The sequence below is a fragment of the Pezoporus wallicus genome, unplaced genomic scaffold (assembly GCF_028554395.1).
Source record: "Pezoporus wallicus isolate ANWC-B61680 ecotype Strahan unplaced genomic scaffold, APGP_CSIRO_Pwel_v1 contig_593, whole genome shotgun sequence".
In the NCBI taxonomy this organism is placed as follows: domain Eukaryota; kingdom Metazoa; phylum Chordata; class Aves; order Psittaciformes; family Psittacidae; genus Pezoporus; species Pezoporus wallicus.
Genome location: NW_026642342.1, coordinates 987,545 through 1,000,429, shown reverse-complemented (window position 1 = coordinate 1,000,429; position 12,885 = coordinate 987,545). Strand labels below are relative to the sequence as shown.

Below are 12,885 nucleotides of genomic sequence, written 5' to 3'. Positions count from 1 at the left end.
ACACATCTGGACACACTAATCAAGACCAGGCTGCACCAGCAGCCTTGTTCAAAAAAGACCATTACCATTGCTTGCCTAAACATCCTTTGAGATTGCACAGACCTTGAATACAGCACTCCTCTTCCACCAGCATACAACAGATGAAGTTGCCTCCTGCCAGGATGGAGCAGTTTTTATTCCAGACTCTTCTGGGCCTAAAGAGAACTGTGGGATACCTCCCCTAAATAAATTAAAGTGTAATAGAAGCAGGAATTACGCAAGAGCTTGTGTTTCTAAGGTGATTAAGAGCCATTTGAGTATAATGATGGGAATCTGTTTCCCATGGGGAAGAAACACAGGAGCAGCCTGAGCCAATCTACTTGAAGCAAATTTTGCCATTTGCCAGCGCTGGCTGCTCACCAGCACTGGCATTTTGACAAGAAGCATCTCGGGTTTACAAAAACCCCCACAAACACAAGCACACTTTGTAAAGCACCTCACTGCCCAGGTTGACACAAAAACACACACACTGGTGGTAAACACATAACTTGTGAAAGGGAAGGTGAAAGCAGCTCCTGAAGACAGATTCTTAATCCAAAGGAAATAGCTTGGAAGTCTAATGAGTCTGTAAAAACACAAGTCAATATAAAGTGCTAGAGTCCCAACAATCCAAATTAAATAACTGGTAGACACAAATTAAAGAACAAAGTATATCTCCCTGAAAGCACTCACCAACAGCCTTTAGAAATCAGGGTAAACAACTGGAAAACATCATCAGGAGTGATTTTATGGGTCAAACACAAAATACTTAAAACTCAGATAATCAACCTACAGCCACTGAACAATACAGAAGCAAACACTCCCTGCAGGAATAACTGCTCACCGAGCAGACAGAGCATTTAACAGCAGCAACTGGCACTGCTTAGTCAAACAGTGGACCACCCTGCAGCAAATGCCAGTTGGCCAAAGCTCTGCCCAGTGTGGGTCCTCAAGGGAAGCACAGAAATGCATTCCTTCTGATGACCACCTCAGGTGTTGAGAAGCAAACTCAAGTACTAATTTCAACAGAAAGATAATCTGGAATCTTGAAAAAGTTGTTCTTATCTTTACCCCATTCACCAAGTTACAAGCCAAGCCTTTCTGGGCAATACGGACTCAAGTATCAGACACCTGCAAAGGGCATGAAACCTATTTATATGCTGCTACTTGCAACCACACCACAACCTCACAGCCACCACATCCTAAAGTCTGGGCCTGCAGGAGATCCAAAGCAGGTGAGCAGGGATGCTAGCAAGCAGCACAAACTACTAGGAAGCATCTGCAGGCAATGTGAAGTCCCCCATGGCTTCAGGTCCAAACTGGTCTCTCACCCCAGCTGCTGATTCAGGCCAACATAAAGGATTGCTCCTGGATAAGGCTTAAAGTATTTGTTTCATGAAAAGGGGAAAAAAAAAAAAAAGAAAAATCACCTGCACAGATCAGTGGCACCAGCCCAAAGCTGTAAATAAACTCCCATGGGAATGAAAGGCTACCACAAGCCTCCATTTACTGCTGAAAGAGCCAGAGACATTTCCTCAGCCTGTTTCCTCCAAGTGCATAGCACGTGCACAAACACAAACCTTGCAATGCCGACAGCAAACTCAAAGCATCCATGAGTCTATGGCTCTGAACATGTGACGACACTGAGAACAGCAAGATACTTATGTGTGCACAAATTGGAGCTCTGCATGTACCCTCCAAACACAACAACGCTCTCAGCTGCTCCGTTTCATTAGTTAGCATGTCAATCTTTTTTATTAGTTACTTTCACACAAAAGAAAGTGTCCCATGTGAGCCATTCAAAGCACATATTAAACTGTGATCTCCCATGCACCTGCTGTCCCAATTATACATGAAATACAAGCTTTTCATCTCACAGGTAGCTTTCCTGAAGCTACCCATCTAAGCCCACAGGCACAGGCAAGCACTCCACAGCAGGCAGCAGGGAACACTCTGACCAGGTGAGATAGTGCCTGTATGGAACAGTCACAGAGCTGCTGGAAGCAGTCAATGTAACTCTGTATCTGTAAACTATTCAAGGAAAGTTTTAGCTTCACTTAAAACTATGAGCATCCAAACCAAAGCAGTATAACACAGGCATATTGACACCACACCTCCTTTGAATGCTATCCAACGGCTCTGAAGTTTCTTTTCCTTCACAAGGGAGACTCCCCAGCCAGATGCAGTCTCTTCCAAAACTCACCACATCTGACTCCACATACTGTGCAATCCCCCCAGTAAGTGCTAATTCCCCAAGGAGTTTTCAGTCACTTGTTTTATTTATAGACTCAACCATGCGTGACATGCTGATTTTACAACATGCAGACAAAACTTTGAACCAACTTTGCCAAAGGATGTCAAAATCAAGTCAACTCTTGCTGAGCACACAGAATCATAGAATGGTTTGGACACAAAGACACCTTAAAGATTATTCAGTTCCAGCCCCCTGCCACAGGCAGGGACACCTTCCACTAGACCAGGCTGTTCAAAGCCCTGTGCAACCTGGCCTTAAAAACTGCCAGGGATGGGGCAGCCACAGCTTCTCTGGGCACCCTGTGCCAGCGCCTCAGCACCCTCATAGGGAAAAGCTTCTGCCTAAGGTCTAATCTCACCCTCCCCTCTGTCAAGTTAAAGCCATTCCCCCTTGTTCTGTCCCTACAGGCCCTTGTAAAAAGCCCCAACATGTCATTTTACAGCTCTGTTCCTTCGTATTAGGAACTGTTCCTTCATATTAGGAACTGTTCCCCTACTCTGGGGCTTAGATATGAATCACTCAGATGGGTTTTCTAATCACGTATCTTACGATTTGCCTATCCAGGAAACTATTTGGTTAATACCGAGTCATGATCACGGCAATACAGGAGAATTCTACCCCATGGATTACAATGGTGGCCAGGCTGTTCCCATTTATAAGCCTCAACCATTTTGGCTCCTTAATTCTTATGACAGCTTGTTCTCTCCCCATCTGCCACTTCCCTCCCCCTTGTGCTAGGGGAGAAATTAGACACCAAAGGCAAAGCATACTCTGCTCTTTAGCTTTCAGTAACCCCTAAAGATATATGTATGCCACTGACTGGGACAGCACTTATTCCCAAACTAAACTTATACATGTATACATCTAAGTGAAAAATATATAAATGTTAAAGGACATATTTCTGGCATAATAAGCACCAAATGATATTTTAAAGAATAAAATTACTCCTGAACAAAAGTTCATGTAATATGCCCACAGAGAAATAGTACTGCTATTCAGTGATCAGCTGGAGATAGCCTTCACACATCCATACAGGAATACAAATGCCTTCATCAATGTTTTTCATCTGGCATGAAAAAAAAGAAGATATGAAGTAGCTGGTACAATCCCTGTCTTCAACACAAGTATTTCTGATCCTCACTTACACAAATACTCGGTTCAGATTCAGACCTTGTTACAATGGTCCAAGGCATGGTTCAGAACAGGCAATTGTTTCTGAGTTCATTACAAGCTTTCTTTGCTACAAATGATAGCCTTTGGCTATACAGTGCAGGAGTTCTCTTTGCAAACCCATATTAGGGCTACACAAGACAAAAAGTGGTCACATGAGAAGTTTAGGAAAAGCCATGGGTTGCTCTTCTCACCTTCACACATTCCCCCTAAAGCAATAAAGGTTTGCTTCCCTACTTACCTTGCTGTTGCAGTTTGTAGTCTGTGGAGTATGCCTTGCCTATGATGTTCCACACAGGCCGCAGACAACCAAAAAGTCCCTCAAGAAACCCACCGCTCCCACTGCCTGATCTGTTGAACTGGACTTTAACATCATCCGCTCCACTGTTGCTCTCTCCATCCATAGTGCTCCTGTTGCCCTGAGGAATGGCTGTTTCAGACTCATCCTGCTCTCGCAGCTGCAGCACACTGTTCTCAAATTGGTCCCTAGAGTCCTCGCTGATGCTGGTCAGCACTGCTGCAGTGACCGGGCTGCTCACATTTTCAATGAGGTCTGCCTGCAGCAAGCCCTTCTCACGCACATCCTCTATGAGCTCCGGGGATGGGTGGTTTCCAGCAGGTGCATGTTCATCATGTAACCTACTAAAGTCTTTGTCTTCACAGAAAGCTTTACTGATCGAGTTTGGAGAGGAAGACAAGCTCAGGCGCTCCTGAGTACTGGCCATGATGCAGTGAGTGTGCATCAAGGAGATGGTCTGAGCTGGTACTTAGAGAATGAGTACAACATAATTCAGATGTGACACATGTAGCCAGTACCTGAAACGAGAGGACGAAGAGCAACTTTCACATTTTCAGGTAAGTATTCTCACTAAGTGCACTTTCACCGAGGCGAGCTGATAATTAACCAGACATTCCAGACGACTGCTGATAGTTAGTAATTACTGCCCTGAAAGAAGCAAATAAATTATTCCAACAGAAACTCCACTCAGACTATAGTCTTGGTAACTCACAACATGAATTACTTTGTAAAAAAACACCACAAGTTTTAAACAAAGGCCTAAAGGTCAAAACCATGAAAATGTGTTTGCAATAAAGACCTATTTCTTCATGGTTAACCATGGTTACAGCATTTATCAGACTCAAGCTGAGCCCCAGATGTTTCCCCGCTCAGGTATGGTTGAGTCCAGTCACTGTTTCTGGGTCTGGCACAGTCCACAAGTTCAGGATTCCTCTTCAAACCCTTGAGACAAGGCATTAGAAAACCAAAGCACAGTGACAAAAGTACCTTGAGTCCACCAAGAGATGGTTTGGAGCTGTCCCTTCAGAGCACGACCTAGTTATAACCATACTGGTCCTTTATCTTAATCCTTTCAAGTTCAAAGTAGCAAGGTAAGTTACACTCTCTGACCATGTAAATGTCACTCTCCTGAACAACTAAGACTCGGAGAGCTTACGGGAACAATCTTCTCTGATCTCCCTCCTTCAACAAGCCTGAAGAGCATCTCCTCACATTGCTCTCTGCTTTCTTCATGCATGAAATTCCTGGTAGGTTGCATATCAGAGCTGGTGTCCCATTTAAAAAGTTTCCCCATCTCTTGCTACATGCTCCACTGAAAGATCCTTTTTCCACTATCCAGCATAGCACCAAATTTCTACAGTGCCAGGGGTCACACTGCAAAAGCTGCCCACAGCCAAAGCACATTCCTGGGGTACAGCCACTTCTGAAATAAGTCTCTAGTTTTGCACCAGGAGTAATCAAGCACCTTCAGCCTGTAGCACAAAACACAGTTCAATTTAGAATTCCATATGAGGTTGAAAGGGAGGAAAAAACCTAGCATTAACAGAAACTACTTTGTTAAAAAGCAAGCTCAGTTACACTGGTGCAAAGTCCCAGGATCTGCAAACAGCCACTGAAAGGAAGAAAGAGGTGGCCAGACAGCCCACAGCCAATTGAAAGGGAACAGCTCAGCCCCATAACTTCTCAAGATGAGGTCACTACAGAGATGAGAGATAAATCCCTCAGCCAGGTGTATGAGAAGCTTACGCCCTGGGCTTCAGTCCCTCTCTGACAGCAGAAGCAGCAAATGGGAATAGCCAGGAGCCTCTTATGTTCCCATATTTCTGCCTGATCACACCGGATATGCATAAAGCTTTATTAGAACATTGTTTAGCCTGTACACTTTGTTCTTTGAAGGGAAACAAAACAGCAAGTGAGACAAAAACTGCAGCACAGTCCATACTAGTAAAGGAGCTGAGTTAGACTAGCACGGAAAGTTCAAGAGTTGGTTACTCCTGGCCGACCTGTAACCAGCACTACAGTAATCTATTCCCAGCACAGGAAGCTGTAGGGTGACTACACTAGTGTGGGTATGGTTACTTGTAGTAGCAATTACATGATCACAGATTTTGTTGTTGATAGAAAGAACAGCAAGAAGTTTCAGATCTGAACAGAATTTAAGACCTAAAGAGATATCAAACCAACTCTAATCCAGCATTTGTGAGCACTGTCCCTGCTCATTTCCAAAAGTCTGAGACAGGAGATTCTTTGAACAAAAATAATGAGACCAGTGTTCCTACAGAGAAATCTGCTTTGCATACCATCTTGTTAAGCAACATAAATAAAACAGCAGTCAGTTTTCCCTGCAAGAAAGCTTAGAGTAAGAGGCGAAACAAGAATTTGAGGTAATGGTGTCATGAAGTATCTCAAATTTAAACAGATGGTAATTGCATTAAGGACTAAATCAGACTTAAAGGATAAAATTGTTTTGTTGTTACATGACTCTCAGAGTACACTAACTGTCTAGGATTTGGCTTTTAGCTTTCTATGTAGTTTTCAGACTTGGGAATGTTTGTGTAGATTTAACAGGGAAAGAACAGCTTCTCCTGTACATATTCCATATTTTCCTAGTTTCTAAATGGATTATCAGCAGCATGTGTGTCTCCTCCTCTCCCCATGCATTTCTCAGTATTGCCTGGAAAGTTAAGCCCCTCTCTTCCATCCTGCTCCTGAAGCACCACAACATATATATATTCTGCTGCTAATAGCTACTAGACCACCCTGACCCTCAAGTTCACTTCTACTCTGATATCATTTGCCCTAGAGAAAACTACTTTCCCCCCATGACTGGGGCTCAGTCCAGGGCTCACAAGTGTACAGAGATCCCTCTCTTCAATTTCAATAAAAAGATCAGGTTTAGGAAATCTTGGATGTTCCAAATAAAAAGTCTTTAAGCACAGTGCCCTGCCGCATTATGTGCCACTGTGTGTGCTTCATGAGAAGAGGAGGCATGCAAAAGTTACACAATTATTTCCAAATTGTCATGGTACAGCCTTACTGAGGTACTTGCATCAGCAGCCTGAGTTTTCAGAGGTTTTGAGAGCATGAGACAGCAGCCTTCATTTGAAAATAACTTCATATCAAGACAACTTGAAGCGGTTCAGATATGTTGGGGGGGAGGGTAGAAGGCAGCTTCTGCCACAATGCATGGATGCTGACTTATTGAGGAAATTTAATTTTTTTAATTATCTTCCATTACAGTAAAGTCTACAATGTGCAGCCTCTTGTCTTAGCAAAGTCTGATCTAACACAGACAAATAAGGTTGTCTTTGACCTTGCCATCTCTTCAAGCAAGGGATGAAGAACATGTATCAAGCTTTACCGTCATGCCTCCCCTACTCTTTTGGTGAGAGTACCAAAGATATGGCTGATTGTGTTCATGTTGAACTCCTCCCAATAAAATAAATCTTAGTTTCATTTGATGCAAAGAAAACGTTTTCTTGAAAGTTTAAAGTTTCTCTATAAATAGACTGTTTCTCAGCTGGAATGTTTATGACCTGTATGTGCTTCCTTAACTTTTACAGTGAAGACTGTAGTGAAGCAGTGTTCTATCTTTGCACTGTTTCTGCTGTAGCAGTCTTCAAGTCAAAAGCTGAGCACTGTGTGTGGAGGAATATTGTGTGCTTATTGAAGAAACTCAGATTTCACAATGTGCTGCTGCAAAAGCAGACTTCAAGGCAGACTCTGAACTATTTTGATGAGTTCATGCACTCTGAAGCTAACAAATTTATAAGGAAATTAGAGGCTCGGTGTAATTTTGCATGGCCACAACTTCTTGTAAATTATTCCATTTCCAGGGCAAAGCATTCTTCCAGGCAAACTCCCACCGTACCCAGACAAAAGGAGCACAAAGTGCACCTCTTCCAGTAAGAGCTGAGACTGTACCTCAATACATCAGACAGCCTGAACTGCAGTTCAAAACTATTAGGAAAGTGACAGCTTACCCAAAACAGCACCAGAGCAGGTGAGTAAGTTCTCACAATGCATTTTGCTTGATACTGTGTCTGCCAGTAAGTGTTCTCACACACACAGAGAAACCAAAGCCCGCTATTTATGAGTGTGTCAAAGCAATGGTCAGGTTTGAAGACATGTGGCATGGGCCACAATGGAAGTTTATCCTTTAAAGAGCTGTGCTAAAAATAGAGCAACAAATCACAATTCCAGACACAGCATGCCAACAGACTGTATGCTGTAAAGGTTGCATAAGTACAAAGCGGTTGCCGCTCAGTTTCCTAATAGCACTAATGTCTAGTAATATTATTTTCTTTGAAGCATTAGTTTCTATATTACCCAGTCAAGCATATTCTATGCTTGCACTTCCAATATATAAAGGAAATAAAAGCAACTGTGTGATCCACGATTAAGGGCTGAAAAACAGCAGCTGGCAGAAACTAACCAGCTGATAAATGGCAAATATCAAGGACAGAATAAATTCCTGTCCATATCACTATTTGCATTTGAGCTCTGAAGTTCCCTGGATTTTTCCTGGTACTCAGTGTGATTTCCTTCTGGCTCCATTAGGTACAGCAAGGTAACAACAAACACCTTTCTGCACTGGTAAAAGTGCAATTTACGTGTGTATCATCTCAAGACTACTGCAATACTCCTGGCTTAGGACAATACTTCAAACTGTTCTAGAATCTAACAAAAATACAAACAGCATGCTTATAAAGTGTATTTATCTTGCTACACAGATCCTGCAGCTCTGTTATCCTGCCCTTTGTGATTATTTCTCCATATCTACAAGGAATTTTTACAACAGGTTGACACCCAGTCCTCTTCCATCTCTTGACCTTCCACACTGTACAATGTCAGCACAGGAAAGCACTCAGAGTTGCTGAGCTGGCAAGTACCACCGTTTGCTGTCTCTTCTGACCTTTGTGTTTTGAAATCACATGATTTTATTACAAAGGATTCCAATAAACTCTCTTTTTCTGGTCTCCTGGTGAGGAAAGTGCTGCACTTGTGGATCTCATACTCCTCTTATGCTGCACTTTTATGGTTTTACAGTACTTGGAATATGTGTTTTGCATGGTTGTGTTGAACACAAACCATAATAGCAGATTTACTACTAGAGAATAAGTTACACATCATCAAAATGCAGCCTCTTTGTTTTCAGAGATTTTGGTTTAGGTTTCTGATTGGGATTTTTTTCTTTCCCTTCTCCAGGAAGGGGAATAGCTTGGGGTTTTTTAAAACAACCAACCTCTTGATCTCAAGATGCATTGCTCCTTCAAGGAAGCATGTTTCTTCCATATCACGACATAGATCCCACCTCTCCCCTGCATGAATGCTCAGCCACAATACAGCATCATTTTTAAATATTATAATTATGACATTGTCCAAGCATAATTAAACTATTGCAAAACAGTTAAAAATGCTTCACCGGACCCACTTGAGATTTTCTGTCACTACACAGCTCTGAACACATCTGCACATATACCCTAACCCACTCTACAAGAAAACAGCAGATTTACCTGGGAATCCTCCAGCGTTATAACACTGGCTTTTTTGTGCTTTACCTTGCTCTTTCTTGTTGTCAAATAAATACTACGTTACTCTGTCCTCCTGCAGAATGCTAGCTGGAATATGTACTTCAAATTCCTTTCTCCAGTAATTATTTGGATGCCACTTCAACATAAGGTGAGTAACTTTCACAGATATCAAAATCATCACCTGAGCTATGTAGTAGCAAATGCTTAGGGTCCACAGCTATCAGGATCACTCTAAAATGTAAACAGAATATTTTAACATGACCATGGGCATTAAGCACACGAGAGCACAGACATGTAACTGCTGTATGTAGCTATGTCCATATTATCACAACAGAAGCTTGAATTCATGTGTCTACTGATGTAAATTAGCCTTTATTTAATATAGCCTAAGTTAGGGAGATACAATTTTTGGCAAAAAGTTATTTTACAATTGTAACATACTTTTGTCTGTCTCTGTGTCAGTGAGAAAGAGAATTATGTCTAGCTTTCTGATCTGAACCCTTTCTGACAATGACAAAAATAGTACAGTCTACCAGCCAAGAAATATTCAGAATGGCTGAATTCAAGCTCTCTGCACAAAGCCAAAGCCAGCTGGAGGCTTGATATGCACCTTACCTATTCCAACTAAGCCTGTTAGAGCAGAAATAAGTGGCACCTAGACTACAGAATAAGAAGAAACCATACCACACCACAATGACAGGTTCATCTATCCCTATTTCCTGTCTCCAAAACCTAAGGAAAGGATCTGCATGCAGCAAAACCTCACTAGTGCAGTGCCATCCATGATCTGCAGCTCACTGACTTCTCCATCAGCAGCACACAGGGGTATTTTTACATTCTTTAGCCCACAGAATATTGTTCCTGTGCAAATGTGTCACAGAATTTTTTTAACCAGAACACTTTGGCAACCACTGTGCTGTGGCAAGGAGTTCTGTAGCCTAACTGTATGATGCATAAGGTAATACCAACTATTCTCCTCTTTGTACCTCTCATCCAGTTCCTTTCTTCAAACCACCAGTTGGTCATTGTTTCAATGACACCTGAACCCTTACTTATCTTCTCAGTGCCAGCTGTGATTTTATGAACTCTCATTCTCCACTCCAACATCTTTTCTCAAGTTTAAAAATCCCCACTCTACCTTCTCATTCACCATATGAAAGCTGCTCTGTATCTTTAATCACCTCTCTACATATTTTCCATTTCTCCTACTCCCCCAACTGTAACTTACATCACTGTAAGGGGATACAAGACCACAGAGAGAATCCCCAATGTGGGCACACCACAGGAACGTACAAAGGCATAACGATCATTTTTGTTCTTTGTTGCTTTCCTAACTATTCCTCTAATGCTGCTTGGTGTTTAAGCATACTGAGCTAACTTCTATGGATCTTTTACAACCTTAAAACCTCTCTCCTGAGCAGTAAAAGCTGGGTCAGAGACCAGTTTCTACATATAGGGTGGTAAGATTAAATTGTATTTAATCAACAATAAATCTGACTGATGTTTTATCATACAAGCTCACAAGAGCTTTCCAATACTCTCTGCCATTCTCTTACATGTTTATTATCCTCAACACCTTACTACTGTAGTCTCACAGCCTAAATGCTCCTGCTTCAGAATATTCCTACAATATCGAGTCAAGGGATGAAAAGGTGGATAAAGTATAAATAGTGCCATCAAAGCAGAGCCATATGACAGTTCCTTTTAGAGAAAAATGTTTCAAAGTTGATTTATACCTGCTTAGTTTCTGTAAGAGCCTCCGATAAGTATTCTTGCCAAAATCCCAACAGATTGTATCAACCGGGTCCCCTTTTCTTACATGCTCTTGACTCCTCCAAAGGAATTTAATAGATTTACCTTAACCGAATTGTGTTGACTGTTATCCCCCACATGAAATGTGTGCATCTGCACTGGCTCTCAGCATAGGAATGGATTTCTACCTCCACAAACACTAGGCAAATATTTAACTAGGAAATCCTTCAACACACAAATTTGTAGGGGGTGGAGAAGTGGTGCTTGAATCGGAAAAAGAAATCAAGCACCTACTTCTATTTTCAGCACAAGGAACAAACAGAGCAGGGGGGAAAAACAAAATCACCTCTGCAAACAACACAGACAAAGAACCAACCCCCCCCCTCATGTTTCAGGAGACCTCTTCAGCTGATTTCAATGGAAGCAAGCTGGATTCCCATTCCACCTGCTAGCCATCTATGCAAGGTGCAGTTTGGGAACTAAGCACCTTACGTAACTGCGTATTTTCAGCCCTACATACATAAATGCTTCCTCTATCATGCAGAAGATATTTTTGGATCTGCTAAAATGCTACTGTGTTCTTCCAGGGCTTTGCATTCTTCTGCTCAGAAATTGCATAATCTGATGCCATAGGAAATAAGTGATGTTGCATAATGATTCTTCTATTCACTGCAGGATTTTGGTGCTCCACGTTTCTGGGGCACAGCGGGCCTTCTCTGTGTTCCTGACTTTAGGTCCTTGGTTTTTGAAGGACAATCCATCAGTTACATGCCTTTGGGAGGCGGAGGGTAAAAAACTAAGGACCATCTTACACTGCATTGTTACAAGAATTTCTCTTCACAAAAGTCAGTTTAACTCTGTACACTCATTTGCTACTTCTGTTTTCCCTCACCCTGGTTGTTTGCATGCCTTGAGCTATGACCATACATAAAGCACAGGGAGTTTCATATACAATGTCCTGAAGTCTAATTGTCCATAGATACCCTCCATCACAGCCTCATCAATACTATAGTAAAACATTTAGCTTGCGTAAAAGACAGACTAAACTCTGATTAGCTTTTCATACTACTGAATTACGATTGGAATCTGCTCAAAATTTAGAAATGACCTTAAGTTACATTCTCCTCTTTCATCTTTCCAGCTGTCTTCATAGTATGAAACAACATTTAAAGTCCAGTCACAGACTTCAGGCTCTGCTCTGCTTTTTTCTTCTCTTCATCCTTCAGAATTCTGCACTTTTTTCTTACTTCATTCAAAAGCCACATTATTTTACTAAATAACAATAACAGGTTAAGGGATTTAAATTCAAATATTTTAAAACTACAAATCCCAGGAAAATCTCAAAGTTAAGTTCACAGATACTTCACAGCCTCATTGACATTGCCACATGAAGCCATTAAAATGCTCCAGTACTACTAATGAACAGTACCTTGTAATTTTCCCCACTTTCAGAACTGAAACATCATATTTTCCTCCAAGGAATAGCATTAAGATTAATTAATGTCTGAAAGACCTTTGAGGATGAAGATCAATATCAAAGTGCTATTTTCAGGAATCCAGTGAATGAATCAAGCTCTCACTTTAATTCATGTGAGGCATCCGCCTGGTCTCAGGTAAACTCACTCACATGCTTGTTCTTGTTTTTGTAGTAGATATGAATTATTCAGTACTTGCAAAGCACACACAGCTACACACATAAACTTCTCAGCACTAACAACTTACATGCTTCATACCTAGTACTAAAGTAATAAATAACTGTTCATAAAAGTACAAAAATTACTGGGGTACATGCACTGCTTTGGCCTCTATCAAAACTATACGAGAGAGTGTGTGCACCTGATGCAAAGGGGACAGTTGAA

At 41.6% G+C, this 12,885-nt stretch overlaps 1 protein-coding gene across 5 annotated transcripts in view; it reads right to left on the bottom strand.

Annotated features, from left to right (window-relative positions):
• Window positions 1-12,885, bottom strand: part of MAP3K13 (mitogen-activated protein kinase kinase kinase 13) — a 78,453-nt gene that overhangs the window by 21,658 nt on the left and 43,910 nt on the right. For 4 of the 5 annotated variants that reach the window (XM_057428959.1, XM_057428955.1, XM_057428956.1 and 1 more), the window contains one exon: window positions 3,684-4,258. In XM_057428959.1, the coding sequence (XP_057284942.1) occupies window positions 3,684-4,185 (502 nt within the window). In that variant the 5' untranslated portion in view covers window positions 4,186-4,258. Of the gene's footprint in view, window positions 1-3,683; window positions 4,259-11,010; window positions 11,167-12,885 lie in introns of those variants that run through there. The other variant, XM_057428958.1, reaches the window with a different exon arrangement.